The sequence below is a fragment of the Leptidea sinapis genome, chromosome Z, assembly GCF_905404315.1.
Source record: "Leptidea sinapis chromosome Z, ilLepSina1.1, whole genome shotgun sequence".
Lineage (NCBI taxonomy): Eukaryota > Metazoa > Arthropoda > Insecta > Lepidoptera > Pieridae > Leptidea > Leptidea sinapis.
In genome coordinates, this window is record NC_066312.1 from 3,820,478 (window position 1) to 3,838,999 (window position 18,522).

At 32.9% G+C, this 18,522-nt stretch overlaps 1 protein-coding gene across 2 annotated transcripts in view; it reads right to left on the reverse strand.

Moving 5' to 3' along the window:
* Positions 1-7,197: 7,197 nt before the first annotated feature.
* The window catches only part of LOC126978913 (autophagy-related protein 9A), a 33,265-nt gene continuing 21,940 nt past the window's right edge, over positions 7,198-18,522 (reverse strand). For both annotated transcript variants that reach the window (XM_050828039.1, XM_050828038.1), the window contains one exon: positions 7,198-17,068. In XM_050828039.1, coding sequence (XP_050683996.1) covers positions 16,976-17,068 — 93 coding nt within the window. In that variant the 3' untranslated portion in view covers positions 7,198-16,975. The remainder of the gene's footprint in view (positions 17,069-18,522) is intronic.

The window sequence follows — 18,522 nt, forward strand, 5'->3', positions numbered from 1 at the left end:
ACGACCTCCGGCGTTCCGTGCCGGTGCTGCTACTACCAACTGAGCTAACCGTTCGAGTGACGTATCGTTATAAAATCTTGTATGCTTTGTTCAACTCTCAGGTTGTGGCTTCATCTACATTCTACAGGATCTACTTAACAGTTGATAACCTGCTCAACCCCAATATTTGCATATTAGGAAATTGACTTGAGATGTTGTAAATCTAGAAAATTTGTTATGTTTTCAAAGTGATAACCCTCACTTCTAGGATTAATACACAAATAAAATTTGAAAACAAATTTTATGAACGATGTTGGACTCGAACCCACGACCTCCGGCGTTCCGTGCCGGTGGTCTAACCAACTGAGCTAACCGTTCGAGTATATATATACATATCGTTATAAAATCTTGTTTGCTTTGTTCAACTCTCAGGTTGTGGCTTTGTGTAAAAATTATTGTACATTTCGTCCAATCGGCCAATATCATTTCAGTTCCATTATATTGTTAAAAATACCTGTCAAGTATGGTGTAATAACTGGTGACATGAATTTTAGAAGCTCATTCGTTATTTGATCTGACTGAATTTCTAACTTTTAATAGCATTCGTTGCTTTTTTCTGATGAATTCTTAGAAGCTTATGCAATGGTTCTGCGATTGTAAAGTCTACGAAAGAACGAACACGTTGTGCATTTTGGTTACTGCTGTAAAGTTTCCGGTAGTAATCCGTAGCAATTCTTAATATTTCTGATCCCTTGCTAGTAAGGTTTGCGTTAAATTTTTTTTGAAACTTATTATCTTACCCTTAAAATAAGGTTTTCCTTTCATTATTAATTCTTTTGTTTTATTCGAAATTACTGTTTTATTTTCTTTTTTGTTATATAATAACTTTGACGTTATTTGTAAATATAAAATCAATCTCATTTCTGTACCTTCCATCAGGAGATTGCAATGTCCACTTTTTACAATTCTTCTTTTTATAATAACGATTTAAGATGCTTAATTTCTTTTGCATTCAGAATGAAACCAGTTTTTCACCAGTTTTATAGCATTTTCCCATCCCGTTTTCTCTTATTGTATATTGTTTTCCTAAACAGCTCTGTCCAATTTGTCCATTTTAGTCTCCCATCAATGGAATATTCTTATGTGAAGTTTCTAAGGCAGCTTGTATATCTTTATAAAATATATCAGTCTTTGCGACATCATCTTTTCTGCACGACTCGGTTGGGGATAGGCCTGTATTATCGACCACATGCTATCTTTATCATTGTGTAGTGATAATTTTATATGAAAGATAGCAATTCTCTCCATTATAAAATACCTTTTAAATCTTCTATGCTTCTTGCGAGTTTATTTTTAACTAAAACTCCTACCCCATAAATTCATACAGTTTTTCCTTCATGATGTAGAATATTGTCAGCACAATCTTGTATATTTTCGCCTAATCTTCTAACTTCACTTAAACCAATGATCCTATTTTAAATATTTTGTTGCTTCTTTAATTCTAAAAAGTTTTCTGGCGTGAAAAAGGTTTTTCCTCCTCTTTTATTTGTAGGTACGTATCTAGCAATTTAAATGTAAGTTGTTGGTATATATATGTCACCTCAGCGTGCCACCTCAATCAAATTCAACGACCATAGCAAAAGTGGACGGCACACTCACAGGAGTGTTCTCTTCAAAAACATGTAAAATTTGTTTCATCATTTTAATCGTCGTACTAAGGATAATTCTTATGTTCCTTTTCACCACAGCTCACTTGTCGCGACTAGTATTTCGTAGGTATTCTTCACCTATGACATGAAAGTTTTAAATAAACTGGACGAAACACAGCACAATCTATACGAATGCACGATATATCAAGGACGTACCACTCTGTATCGCGACCAGCCAGTTCAAACGTCTTTGGCTTTGAATGTAATTATAATTCAGAGAACAAGACGTAAACTATGACTCAATCTCGATATTAGATCCCGTTTGTTTAATTATTCCAAGAATAAAGAGCGGTTTAGATACCAAATTTGTTTTTCCATTTCAAATGATAAAGTATATCGAGCGAGTGGGTCCAGTGGGGCACGTCTGCGTATGGAGCAGGATGCGGGTTCGGTACTCCGAGAACAATATATATTATCACGTCCAAAGTGTATGAATATAATGGCGGTGAATATCATATTGTACATTTCGGTCTTTGGTTGTGAAACTACCTGATGAAATCTATATTTATAAAAACTTATGTGCGTATAGTATGTTCCCTGTGGACTCCGAAACGGTTTCACTGATTTTGATCAAATTTTTGAGTAGCTGCAATTTTTCCCATCGCTTGATCCTACAGTAGGTAGCGATCGGATCAAAATTTTTACTGTAGGCTTTAAGTTTTAAAACTTCGATTATAGTTGGTAAGTACTATCCCTCTCCTGATATAGTCCTCACCCTTAGATATTATGTTATAATATAAAAAAACATAAGGTAGTATTGTTTGCGAATGTCACTTCACTGATATTCAGTTTGACATCGTGTATTGGTTTAACACTAATAACCTAATGGTTAATAGTATGAAAAAATCAAAAATGTAGATCCTAGTATTTGTTAAACGGAGAGGTTTTAAAACCGGTGGAATCAGCAATATTTCTTGGGATTACTCTGGATTCCAAACTGCAATGAGGCCCCCGTATTGAAGGATTGGCTAATAGACTTAGTACTGCAGCTTACGCGTTTAAAAAGATTAGACAACTAACTGACATAGATACGGCGCAACTGGTTTATTTTAGTTATTTTCATTGTATTATGTTCTATTCTATGGGATATTGCTATGAGGCAACGCTGCCAATATTAATATTAATAACATCTTTCTGCTGCAGAAAACGGTTACACGCGCTATTTATATATTTATAACCTAGGTCTTAAAGAATAATTGAGAAGCAAAGTTAATATATGTATATTAACTTTGCTTCTCAATATATTCTTGATAATGATATGTTTGCACATAGGCATATAAGTGAATTTGCTTGAGACTGTCATAACCATAATGTTAACACCACGAACATTATAATGCCTACTACTAAGCTAAGTCGTGTTAGTGAGTCTTTTGTGGGGCATTCTTCAAAAATATTTAAAAAAAATGTGATACGAAATTCAAGAGAATTGTTAAAAAACTTGTGTAGTTTAGGTAAATTTGATGAATAAGTGATATATAATAATATAATGTGTACGTTGTAAACTAAAATACTATAAAACTTAAGCTTAAGTAAAAGTTTACTAAAATCCACGAAAGGCTTCGAAAGGCCACAGAAAATGGCTACCTATTGCATAATGGGAGTCCTCCCAAGTGTCACACATATTTAATAAGTGCAATTCCAGCATCTATTGGTGACTTTCCCGTAGTAAAACTAAATGTAGATTATTTACAGCAAAATACGAAAGAAATTGATTTACTATTAGTTATTCAAAGATTTTACTAAACACTGGTAGAATTGCTATAGGTCGGTAATTGTTGGTATCCTTGGTGGCTCCTGATGTAAATAGTGTTATAATTCTACTTAGTTTGGGGTAGAGACCCATATTAACAAAAGTATTCAGGGGAGGGACCGACTAGGATTGTAAATGCTACAACCGATGCTACAATATTTGTGTTGATCAAAGTTAGCTAAGCTGCAAATCGGCATTTATTTTACTGATTTTCTTTTGTTTATTCAAAATTTACATATTAAATTGAATAATTGTTCGGTTTTATAAAAGCACTTATTCAATTAAATTCAAAATTATGGATGTTTTTATCGCTGAAAATTCTGAGATTTATGACTCCAAAGTTCATTTTTGGGAAGCAACTTCCAATTTTTTTATTGAGAGTTTCTAATAATAATTCTAATTCTAATATTGACACACTTTTAGACAAATTATCTTGCCGCAAGTTAAGCATATAGCCTGTGTTATGGGTTGCAAGACAACGATATATTTAATATTCAAATTCAAATTCAAATATTTTTATTCAAAATAGGATTTATAATCACTTATTGAACGTCAAAATCTACCACCCATTCAAAAGAGACTGCCTCAGACCTGAGAAGAATGGGCGCAAGAAACTCAGCGGGCTTTTTTTTAATATAAAATATGGATTACAATGTAATATCGTACAATAAACATTAATAATTAAAGAGCTGAGGGTGTTCGCTTTAATCCCAGTCCGTGGTGTCATTAAGAAAATCGTTTATGCTATAATAACCTTTCCCACACAAACGTTTTTTAACAAATCTTGTAAATTTCGTTACACATTTGTTTTGTACATTTTCTGGGATCATATTGTAGAAGCATATACATCGCCCAACAAAAGACTTACTAACTCGACCCAACCGAGTAGTAGGCATAACAAGTTTATGTTTGTTCCTCGTGTTAACATTATGAATGTCACAATTTCTAGAAAATTCCTCAATGTGCTTATGAACATACAAAACATTATCAAAAATGTATTGAGAAGCAACAATCAAAATGTTTATTTCTTTAAATTGTTCTCTTAATGATTCTTTAGGACCTAGGTTATAAATCGCGCCCTCTTCTGCAGCACAAAGATAGTATTAATATCGGCCGCTCTGCCCCATAACAATATACCATAGGACATAATACTATGAAAATAACTAAAGTATACTAATCTCGCCGTATCTATGTCAGTTAACCGTCTGATTTTCTTAACCGCATATGCTGCAGAACTAAGCCTATTCGCCAATCCTTCAATATGGGGGCCCCACTGCAATTTGGAATCAAGAGTAATGCCAAGAAATATAGCAGATTCCACTGGTTTTACCACCTCTCCATTTAATAAAATATTCGCATCTACATTTTTGACATTTGGCGCGGTGAATTTAATATATTTGGTTTTATGATTATTTAACAATAAGTTATTGGCGCTAAACCAGTACACGATGTCAGATAGAGCATTGTTTACTTCGTCATATAAAACTTGGCTTCGTTTCACTTTGAATATAAGTGAAGTGTCATCCGCAAACAATACCACCTTGTGTTTTTTTTCTACAAGGTTAGGTAGATCATTTATATAAATTAGGAAGAGGAAGGGTCCAAGAATTTATACCATAGTGGCATAGCTTCCTGACCAGCGTTGAATGTTGAACACAATCAAAAGCCTTAGATAAATCACAGAAGATACCAAGTGCATTCTGTGATTCCTCCCAGGGCTCAAAAATATTCCTGATGAGTTCAACACCTGCATCCGTAGTCGAGCGTCCCCTAATAAAGCCAAATTGTTTTATATGAAGTAACTTATAAGTGTTAAAGTGAGTAAGCATTTGGCTTAAAATAATTTTTTAAACATTTTTACTAAGGGTCGGCAACACCGAAGGTCAGGAAACACGCCATGTTCAATACAGCTATTAAAAACTAGTGCTAGATATGGTGCTATGACGACAATAACAGAACTTATTATTTTTACAGATATGCCCCATATATCAGCAGTTTTTTTCATTTCTAAGGATCTGAAAGTTTTAATTATTTCTGCTGGGCTAACAACACTGAATTTGAAATTTTGTTTACATTCCTTAACATTTTCCAAAAGAAGTGACTCAGCAACACTGGTGGAGGAGACAAGGGTGCTTGAGATGGAAACTGGAATGTCAGAAAAAAAATTCTCAAAAGCAGAAGCTACTTCCTGCTCAGAGTGGATTTTTGTATTGTTTATTATTAGATTATATTCAAACTTGCAGTCTTTCGCTCTTCCAGATTCCCAGTAACTTTCCAAGTCATTTTTATTTTATTTGAAGCAGTTTTAATTATTTCTCTAATATGCATTGACTTAGCAATAGTACATACTTTCTTAAATAATTTTGAATAATTTTTCGCATATACAAGGAAAGATGCATCATGATTACATGATGATCTCTCACTATATAGTTCATATAACCGTTGTCTGCTCCTATGAATACCAGCTGTTGCCCAGTTGTTAGATGACAAGAGACCACCCGAGTTGACTGTCTTTGAAGTAAATATAGAAGCAAACTCTGTTTTAATTATTTTAAATAACTTACCATACATCTCATTTGGAGTACTGTTATAATTCAAATACAAGTTTGAGAGTTTTTCTGAAACATTGCCTCTATATTTCTCCATTCGCCTATTGTTTACCGGAACACAATAATATATAATAAGTAAGTAACTTAAACATACATAAATACATTCTGAACATACATTAATACCTATAAACATCAATGACTCAGAAACAAACATCAATATTCATCATATAAATGATACCTACCGGGATTCGAACCCGGGACCTCCAGCACAGTAGGTAGGATCGCTAACCACTCGGCTATACTCTCGTCATCTCAAATGATATATAAATATTCTATTCGGTGCAGAATTTTCTTTACGTCCTTGTTTGTGCACTATATTTTTTGCGTCGGAATATTTTCATTGCCTTGTGTTGTAATCGACTCTCTAGAAACCAATTTTTGTGGATATTGAGGTATTACCGCGCCTTAAATATATTAGCTATATGTGGAGCAACCACTTCAATTACTTATGACAAGGTTTTCACACAATCCGAAATAAAAATTAACACTAAAGATTACATAACGCCAGTTAATTGCTATTCGACACATTTCTGAATTCTCCAACTCGCTTTAAGGTTGACACTTATAAGTTGCTTAGGCAGCAAATTCGAAAAAAATGAGATGTCACCTCAATAAAAAGGCATAAACGGCATTTATTTTCTCAAAATTGATTCCTTCAGAATTCTTTTCGATGTCATTTCTAAAAACTACTAGATACTACTACCGCTTCGGAAACAAATGGCGCTCTGAGAGAGAAGAAGCGGCACAAGAAACTCTGAAAATGGCAGCTCTATTCCATTATTTGCTGGTCTAAGCATTTACGCAGGTAGCGAACATTCTTGATCGTCTTAAATCGTCATTTAGTCTCCCAGACATTCCTTGTGCAAGCCTCATCTTTTCTGTTTAGTTATCAAACGGTAGTTTCGATTTATACAACATGTCCTTTCTCTCATCATTATGTTAATTATTAAATAATATTTCATGTAACACCAATGATGCTTCCCATTAGATTGTTTATATAAATAAATAAAAAATATGTATCAAGCAATTCATTGCATTTAACTTCACTGCAATAATCCTACGATAAACAAGATAGGGATCCATTAACCTTTGAATTCAATTAGCGATATGAATTTATTTCTTTATCACGAAAAAAAATTAAATAACAATATATTTTAGAATAAAAACTCTTTATTTACCACAGACCTTCTCCAACCGAATTTTCATTTTGAACAAACACATCAAACGCTAATCATAAGAAAATTTAATCATCAAACAACACTTTTTCATTGGTAATTATCAATTAAAGCTACTAAATAATAAATTTGACTAATGTCGAAAACATTAAATTTCTACAAAAAAAATAACACAACAAAACTTCTACTAACTAACCTAATTAGGCTTTCACATGGCAGTAATAAAAGACACGTAAAAGAACTCACGAAAATTCAAAATTTGTGCGGCCGCACTCATTCGCTTTTCCATTAGAATTTCACTTCGCAAAATTTTAACATGCGACATCGAATTGAATGATCGAATACGGTAATTACTCGAACGTAGTTCAGGAGCCCTATTACTAAAATCGAAATACTAAGTTTCGGTTGACGGATCGTACATTTTCCTATTACCAAAAGTGTTTCGGATCCGAAGATCGATACAAAGTTCGCGATTAGATTAGAACATTTTGTTTTTCGTTTACCTTATTCCCATATTCGCTTGATATTTACAATTTCATTGTTTGTTTTATTATGATAGTAACGAAATCCATCCGCTCTATTCGGATCCCGAAGTACTTTGGTAATAGGATTTAATTTGAAGTTCGTCGATCTTTCATTTCGCGCCGAAACTTCGGCTTTCGATTTTGGTAATAGACTTATTGAATCGAATAGAAATTCCGGACGTGTCCTGAGGTACATACCAAATGTAAAATTATAATATAACCGAACCAGCATTCTGGACGCGACTTTGTTCGATTGAAAAGTATGTCCGGATTTTTTCGGTCCGAAAAAATAACGTGTGCGCATGTAGACCAATCTAAATTATCCTGCATTCGTATAATCGAATCATAAAACGAAAATGTGCGACCGACCTTAGTGTAAGTAAGCATGAGTGTGATAAAATGTTATAATATTTGCTTTGAACGAAAAATAAAGAAACTTGGTTAATTACTTAATGACCATTATACACATGGCAGACATAATTACGCTGGACAGTTGTATCAATATTACGATATGTGTAGTTTTAAATGAATTAATCTGGACGTGTTCAGATCCAATATTAAAATTGTATTGCTGGAACGGATGATTGTCCTGAAAGATATACCGCAGATACATGAGATACCGGACCTAAATTCGAACGTACTTCAAGTTTCAACAATACTGCGTTAGGCTGCAAAAGGAGAACTAATCTGAATCATAGTTTTTCTTTTTCAAGACTTTATTTAATTTATTCCACCGAATTAACTATTGTATTGAATCAAACGAAAGAGAAGATCGAATTAAACTGTAGCTCTATCACTAAGAGATTGATTATAATTAATCAAGCCAAATATTCACTAGTAAATTCATACATTTTAATGTTCTTTAACAATAGTACTGGTATTAAAGTTGAAATTATCTAGCGACTACAAATACAAAGTTGGATAAGAATTACAATTGAAAATTATTATTAGAATTTTACTCATAACACTAATATTATAAAAATTTATTGCACATACATCATATAATAAGGCGGTTATTACGATATAAAAATTGGGCGATACGTTGCTGCTTTCCGCGAATATAGTATTGCAAATCACGAGTTGTACATAACATTATACTTCTAAGCTTATATCTAAAATAAAGGAATATATATCACAATACACTTATATGTACTCAGACGAGAAAAAAATTGAACTAAATATTTACAATTTGGTTAGATTTGAGAGGTCAAGGATCCAACAGAACCCGTGTCTCACTACACGAATGTGACTGGTTAAACGATCATTACTATGCTAAAGCGGTTGACATAATACATATAAATTTATTTTGATTTATTTCCTGTAATACTACACTGGTGTGTCACTATAACTCGTGCGTATGGGATTTTTTTTAATAAAAACATAATGTTGCCCGCAGGCTCAGTGTTTTTCACATTAGTACCTATAATATATATTTTTTAAATGGAACCGAATTCAAATCGAAGAGCTTACTTCCAGTGTTTGCCTCTATCCATAGATTTCACATCATATAACTGTTTGGTTGCCTGGAACGTACATTTTATTTTTTATGAAAATAAAGGACGTGGCGAGCCGGATGTTCAGCTGATGGAAATTGATACGCCCTGCCCATAACAATGCAGTGCCGCTCAGGATTCCCGAAAGACTCATTTGCCCAGTAATTTCACTGGCAACGGCGCCCTTCAGACCGAACGGCAGAAATAGGCGCCGTTGTGGTATCCATAATTTAACCGGCATCCTGTGCAAAGGAGCCCCGCACTGGTTAAGACTAACACGTGTTCGCGTTGTATTAATTTGGCTCAATTTTAGATAATTGTATCAAAACATATTCGTACTATGAAACGGGCCCAAAAATTATCGCAGCTAATCAAGAGACTTATATGTAACAAAACTCTGTTCTTGCGTACATTCAAAATGGATTTTTTATCCTATTTCGGGTCGTGTTGTAGTTTCTATAGATATAAATCATATATCTGTGTCACCAGAGAGAAGACTAACGGAGAAAAATAATTTCTTTAGATGGCAAGCCCTCAACGTCGCAGCGTCTATCTATCAATCATACAAAAATAAACTACAAGAATCTGGGCTTGTCGATGTATTAAATTAATATATTATTTTATAATGATTCGTTTAACTAGCCACGAGAAACAGAAACGGTTATTATTCCGACTATTGAACGATGTTTTTATAAAAATATTCAAATCGCGGCCTTAGATGCGACATCCATATCAAACGCGTATCTCGTTACAATTATTCTAAATCTAAAGCAAATGATTCTTAATGTCTATATAGTGGTTTTTTTAAAGGCATTTTTTTGACATTATTTATTACATAGAAAGCGATCACTTTTGGTATAATATTATATTTTTCATCGTAGGGTATAAAAATCAACATTATTATTGCATTAATTCTATTTATAAAACTGTTATGATAAATATGTTTATTACAATATGTTGAACAATCATTCTTAATTTATTTTACTTTCACAAATGTCTGAAGTACTGTTACATCTGATTTCAATTTATCAAAAATAGACTTTTTTTTAGCTTTCTGTAAGCCGTCTCCTAATCACAAGCGTCACACAAAATAAAGTGTTTATTAAAGTATTTTCATGAAGATGACCTAAATACGTCATAATATAAATTATTTATTTAATAGTTCGTATATAAAGCGTAAGTTTGTAAATTATTAAATTGTACTGTATTATTCTCACTAAAACGATGTATATTCATACATATATATGAAATTGCGATTTTATGTTCACCATCCTAAAAATAATTAAACCTCTTTTTAAACTTTAACTGGATGTAGTTCCTGAAAAACGTTCCAAAAGAATTCGTATTTAAAATTTTAATAAATATTAGTGTATTCCATACATGTGGGTTGGGCAAATAAGTCATGATGTCATTTAAAGAGTGACAGTAGGTCTGCCATTTTTTGTCAGTCCGTTAATATGAATCACGAGACCAGTTTTGTGTTCTTAACTCAATTTCTACATATCTGTGGTTGGGAACGTTTTTTTTTGGAATTACGTCCAACTATCAAACTGTTTTGTCACTTTCTGTCAAATTAAAATAACCTATGACAGAAATGGGGCAAAACAGCTCCATAGCTAAATTAGGTTTAATAGGTTGTTGATTAATGGTGTTATAAATACGACGATTAATATCTATATAATTGAATATTTTAAATATTTGCAACACAATATTTTCGTACTTATGTAATTATTAACGTGATGTATGTATTTATATCATATTATGTTATGAATAAACTTTAAAAAAATTAAAGCTATCGGGTGACGACACCAACAGTATATACAGGATGGTTTTTTGAGAGAAAAGAAGGGAAGCTTATCGGCAACAGAATCCATTGCTTCAATAATACAGGTTGGAATTTTTTTGAAAAATCATTCGGGTCGATTTCCGTCAAAAGTTCAAAAAAATTTAAAACTAACTTAATTAAATATGCAGTTGTATTGGTTTCTTATCAATCGAGGGCATGACTCCCTTCACGACTTACCTCTATATCTCGTAGTTTCCGATTCGGCCATCACTGCCCTTCTCAAAAAACCATCCAGTAGTAACTATATTTAGTTAGTTAATTTTTTACAAGTTTAACATAATATAAAAACATTCATAGATATAACATAGTTTCTGATACTGATACTTATATTGTTTTTAAGCCTTCATACGTATATCATCAGCGTCAGAATATGAAAAAAAAAATGCACGCGATAACATAAATTCGAAGTACACATTGAAATAACAATTTCCATTCATTAAGACAAAATACTTTTTCAATAACTAAGACCTATGTTATTTCAGACTTTGCTCAGACTTTACTTATGTAAAACTTGAACTTTTTTTATAATGAAAATAAGAGACGAGACGAGCAGGACGTATATCAGATGGTATTTATAACCCTGCCCATTACAACGCAGTGCCGCTCAGGATTCTTGAAAAACCCAAAAATTCTGAGCGGCACTACAACTGCGGTCACCTTGAGACATAAGATGTTGTCTCATTTGCCCAGTAATTTCCGGCATCCTGTGCAAGGAAGGCTCCCACTGATAGACTGATTATAAGTCTAGTATTATCTTTGACATCATTTTTATAATCATTTTACAGCAGCTATTATGTTGAGCTTAAGTTTAACACAGCCCAATGAAAAAGTTTGGCTTTTATCACACTCAGTTAAGAATAACTTAGAAAACGTAAGTAAAGTTTGAGCATAGTCTTAATGCACTCTATAGATGTCAGCCTTAGTTTCGTTGTTTATTCAGAACAAAATTTTCATGGGGACCATGAACCATTTAAAAAAGCATTTCATTTGAATGTATGAGTTGAACGTTTGTATGTTCGCGTAAGAGAACAATTTTCTAAGTTTCAACTTGATTTCGATTCTTTGTTTTCATTCCTTCCATCACATTATACAAGAGGCAGAGATAGTATAGCTGTAGCTCATGATAATGACGTTATTATCTTAGTCGTAACGCGTCAATAAAACAACTTGAGGCGTACCGTGATGCGATACGTCCACCGTCACAAAATTAAACTGCCGGTTCTACTGCCCCAGACGAACGCTGTAGATATAGTTATGTTGCTTCCACAGTCGCTATCTCTGTCGGCTAGTTGCTACAATGTGATAGAGACGACATTATACCCGAACGATTTTACAATGATACGCAGCAGATATATTTCTGAAATAGTAATAATATGAATTTCACAATTTCGCTTATTGTTAATATATTGCTGATTGAATATTACAGAATCTACTCAATAAAAGCGAATACTATAATATCATATAGAAGCAATATTTTATGTGAAACTATGGTAAAGACATAAAAAGGCACGTTTCGAAACCCTAAAGGTTCATTGAGCTATTGCATCGCATCCAAAATTATCCAAGCATAGGCACGCGATGTCAACAGCATATTATAAAATTTAAAAGTTATAGCAGAATTTATTTAAGGCAATATTTTCGAAGTAAATGATGTATCTAATCATACAATATCAACAAAAACAAGAAGGATATAGAACCGGATATCGAACCCGGAGCCCCTTGCTAATCAGTCACTGCGCGAAATTTGAACTTTAATATGATATGTCATGATAATATGTCTACAAAAGCAGACCCAGAGCACAAAATTTTCAAAGCAATGTTTTAAATTTATTATTACTAAATATTGCATGGGATATGTAATATTTTTATATTGTTGAATAAACGCGTGTTAGCATAACTATAGCGAGCCGCTATTATTTCGTTTTAAAAGCTTATACACGTACAACTCTTCATATTATAATATCATCGTTAGGCTTTATTGCATACAAAACTATATACTATAATATTTTAAACAATGACCGTCTTAAATATATATCCTATCGAATTTTAGAATATGAATGAAGTTTATAATGTTTGGCCTATTGGTACTTTCTATATCACAATACTTATTAGTAAATAATAACATCTACTGTGCATAATACATTCAAGTAAGGCAGTGCTTTCTAAATGGTAAGCAATTATAAAAATACACTTTAAGTAGAAAGTGGGGAGCGGCTTAGTAAATCACCCTCTGTTGCCAATATCATTTGATATGGATGTATTATACGCACTAATGCTCCTAAACTACGCATTCAATCACAGATACACAAAAAAGCTACAGTATGTACTCGTATATTTATAAAAAACATTAAGACGCTACTATGTGCAATCACAATAACAATTTTAGTCGTTGCTTTAATATTCTCACAATTTACAAGGATCACTTAACTTTCATTAAATTTGAGTGAAAATCCACTTAGTTAATAATAAATTAAGTGACTTTGACTAATCGTTCAAATAATATTTTTTTTCGAGTTGTCCTTTCAATTATGTAACTAATCTTTTTTAAGGGGAACAAATAAATGTAGATCTAACTAAAATAGTATAAATATATAAAAATGAATTGCTGTTCTTTAGTCTCGTTAAAACTCAAGAACGGCTGGTGCGATTTGGAAAATTAAGGTCTTGAATTATTTGTGGAAGTCCAGAGAAGGTTTAAAAGGTGAATAAATAGCAAAATACTCGGAATTAAATAAAAACAACAAATTTGTTTTTCCTTTGATGAAGAATTTATGTCCATACATAATTTCTATGAGAGAATTTATTGACGCACGGTTTGATAGTTCTGCTGTGAATCATTACGACAGCAGAGTGCATATTTTACGAAGTAATTCTTGATGTTATGTTATATGTAATTATTTTATTTATTATATACAGAACAACGTCTGTCGGCTCAGCTAGTATAGCATAAATATAATAATGCACTATTATAGTACGATAAAATCGGATTTTGTTTAAACAAATATTTGGTAACTATAAATGAGCGATTCTATATTGTTTGTGTAAAATAACAATGCAACTAGCAATATTAATGAAACACAAAATATTAATATGAGCTGCTAAAATTGGCGAATAATTAATTAAATTTAATTAAAATTATTAGTGGCCAAATTGAATACTAAAGATTGTTTTAAGTTAGGTTGTTTGAACTTCAGTTTTCGTTAAATTAAGTAATCCAATTTTTTATTTGTGTCATTATTTGTGCATGATGCTTGTTTCGAGCCTTGCCTTTTTGTTATGAAAATAAGGGAAGAGACGGGCAGGACGTCCAGCTGATGATAATTGATACGCCCTGCGCATTACAATGCAGTGCCGCTCAGGATTCTTAAAAACCCCAAAAATTCAGAGCGGAACTACAACTGCGCTCGTCACCTTGAGACATAAGATGTTAAGTCCCATTGCCCAGTAATTCACTAGCTACGGCGACCTTCAGACTGAAACACAGTAATGCTTATACATTACTGTTACTGCTTCACGGTAGAAATAGGCGCCGTTGTGGTGCCCATAATCTAGCCGGCATCCTGTGCAAAGGAGCCTCCCACTGGTAATAAAAGCTGTGGCAGGCCCAAAGGAGCCTCCTCCTGATAATTCTGGCATTACTTACCTAGCACGTGTTAAGCACAGTAATGGCAAGATTTAAGAATGATGCGTCATATAGTCATATACGGTTAGATAAAAGGTAGCCGGGGTGCGAATTTACAAAGGCTTATACGATTTGAGTCATGACTCTAATAGATAGATTATTTATTTATGGTGTATGTGGATGATGCAGCTACTGTACTCAATAACTTTTGTATTAATTTACATTTACTTTTTTGGCTTACTCGTGTAAGACATTGACTATTTGACGTTTGAGTGTGTTTGTTGCATCATTTTACATATTGTAGGTAATTGAAATGATTTGTAAATCGATGTAAATGTAAATCTTGATATAAAAGAGTGGCAATGAGTTTCGTGCTACTTCTTCTCATTAGCTCAACCCTTTACGAAGTAGCGGTAGATTCAATAAGAAAAATTTTTTTTTTGACATTCATAGGTGTCATTTCCGTGACATACGTGAATAAACTGATTTTGATTTTTGATTTGATGAGGTTTTGTTTATGCATAATACTGGACAATACCTAATCTATGTCAGTAAAAAAAAATACTCAAACGCTTTTTTTCTTGATCGTCTTTTATCGCAATATCTTTAAACGTACATATATCTTTTACATATATCACTAACGTACGTATATCTTTATTACGTACGGTCAAAAACTAGTCATTAAAGAACCGAATTGACCCTTCTTCACTAGTAAGTCCCAAAATCAAATTTTGACTGTTAATCACGAGTCAAGTGCAGCGTGCCGCGGCACAAGCCGGCGAGTGCCAGAACCGAATCCGCCCTTGTTCACTAGAAAATTTAATACGCATTATTATTTTTGGGACTAACGTCGTAACGATCCGAGGTAATTTCTACATAGTAGCTATCGACCGGTAAAAATCGGTATAAAATTGAAGAGCATTTGTTGCTGCAATTGAAGAAAGAATTTATCTAACAAAGTCCACGCAGTTTCGGTTACTTACTATTGTAATTTACCAAAATGTGTTATAGTATTACTGTAATAGATTAGGGTTTCATCAAGTTTTTGGCAAACAAAAGCTAAGCCAGTTTGCACTTTCACTCTTATTGTATAGCCTTTGTAAATTTCCAGCCGGGGTTTGAATATCAGAGACGTTTAATCTGAACTGCGGCTATACTTCTTTTCACACCTCATATATAAAGACACAAATAAATATTCGATAATTTCCCCCATTTGTTATAAATCACTTAAAAAATCGGTGACATTTTTGATAGTCTTCGATAAGAATTGAAATACACAAAAATTGGAATACCATGTATGACTTTAATTTCTTTACTAAAATAGAAAATTTGTGAATATGAGAATATGAGAATTCAACTAATAACCACTATATTGTATATAATAATAAATTTAGCCAATGTCAGTATTTGTACATTCGTATAATATAGACTAACGCCCGTTTAATCGTAATCAATACTTTTAATTTGAATATTATATATTATCACTCCTTAAAAACTATAAAAATTTATTACAATCACTAATTTTAATTAAAAGTTTGTGTGAGTTATTTCGCACCGATCAGAGAAGAGCGGAACCATTGCAGCGGTACCAAACCAATATTTTTTGGAAATTCCCCAAAAAAACCCAACTATAAAGCAATAGCAGCGTTATTCAATCAAATGATTGATATATCGCGGCTGTTGCAACACAGTAAATACTGTCCAATAAATCACAAGACGTTTATCGGCAGTTTCTCGCCATCGGCAGATAATTATTTTCAGGCAAATCGATACGAAATTACTTTGTTGCTTTGGACTGGTCCTTTTTGTCTGTTAAATGTAACATTTTTGTCACACCTTCTTGGCAATAGTTTTATCGAAAATAAGAAGGAATTATGCCGTCATATAATGTATCTGCCGAACTCAAATATTCTACAGCTACTACAAAAATATAGACAATTGTTTTCACACAATATATCGCACATGTTACAAACTATAGCTCCTATATACCAATATGAATATTATGAGAATGGATGTCATTAAAAAATTTCAAGATAATCTGTTTACAACACAGGTGAAAACACGACGTGTTGTTTTAACGCTATAAGCAGGTAAAGCTACTGTAAAAACTGGTTAGGGAAGACACGCGTGTTGAACATCTTGTAGAATCTGGTGACAGGCAGGAAAGTGTCCCGAACGATTTTGGCAGAGTATGTCGCAATTGTCTATACACATATGGGGTAGCTAGACCCACACTGGTCGAACCTCGAAGGGCGACAAAAACCAACGTTATGGACGAAGAAGTGGCGTCGCCTCGTCATTCAAGCGTGGATCTCGATCGCTGCAGTTGTTCGTGCAGCACGACGACACATTAGGACCCGTCTGAAATTCAATTAAACTGATTCTCATATTATATTTTTAATGATATACTAAATGTTAACATTAGGACACAAAGTGCCACTTGGGTATGTCAATAACAAACCAAAATCGAAACTTAAATCTAATGAGTTTACCTACAGTAGTTCATGGCAAAATTTAGTGTCTACTGGGAAAAGCACTGCAAAGAAAAACCCAGCACAACATTAATACAATATTATTTTCCATGCTACAATTACAATTTTAATTGGTTGCCTTGTTCTAACATGTCGTAATAATTATTATAATATGGGTTTAAACTTTTTTCAAGAAAGACAGCATAAATATATAAATGGATTCCCTTAAGATGTGGTACTGGAGACGACTACTGAAAATAAGAAGGGACAGTATATCGCACCGATCCGTCAAAGCCTATCACGGTATACCATGAGTACCACACGACACGTAATACGACTATTATTTAAACCTTCTCAAATCGACACTACCCAGGGCACTAGATTTTTCAGATACACCAAAACCGAGTGTGCCGTACGGCACTCTACTCCCCTCACCAAGTTCTTACCTTTATTTTGTTTATAAGATGATTTATTTTGCATGGTCTTATAGCTTGTTTCAATAGCTTTCACATAAAATCACTCAAATTATCCTAATTAAAAGTAATCCATGTCACTACACGTAAAATAATGCGCACTGACGCTGCGCGAGCACCAAAATCACGCAGATTTTCGCGGAACGGAATTGTAATTCTACAGTTATAAACTAATAACATTTAAAATATATAAAGTTCATAAAGTGCTCTTTTAAGGTTTTCTCCAATTGATTTCTCACTTATTCGACTCGACTAGGCTTTATTTACGCGAATGAGCATTATAGAATAACAGCCCAGTACCAATTAATACCCCTATTAAGTGTATTTTACCTAAAACCGGGTCACTAAATATATTACAATATATTTATACACAGTTATTTGACGAAAAATTGCGAACAATAAAAAACAATAATATAGTAATTGTTGCAATAATCTAACTTGTGATTTGTATATTATATCATATATATATATCATCATAAATACTCGAAACAAACATAAACTCGCAATTCCATCTTTTAGGCTCCGTAAAATTGATAAAAAGTGGATTGTGTTATATTTTATAATAAACTACCAAATGATATTAAAATATTACCTATTAAAAAATTTTAATGAATTGTAAAAAATAAATTAACATCTAAGGCATTCATAATGTGAAAGATTATTTGAATGATAAAGATAGTTGGAATAATTCCAATTAGTGATTAATGTTTCTAAATTTTGTTAATGAATAGTGTTATACTCACTTGAATGCTATTGTAACTTTTGTACTTCATCCTGACTTGCACAGTAAATAACTTATAAATTTTTACAGTGAATAAAGATTTTTTCTACTTTGACTTATTATACTTTACAGAAGACCGAATTGGATACA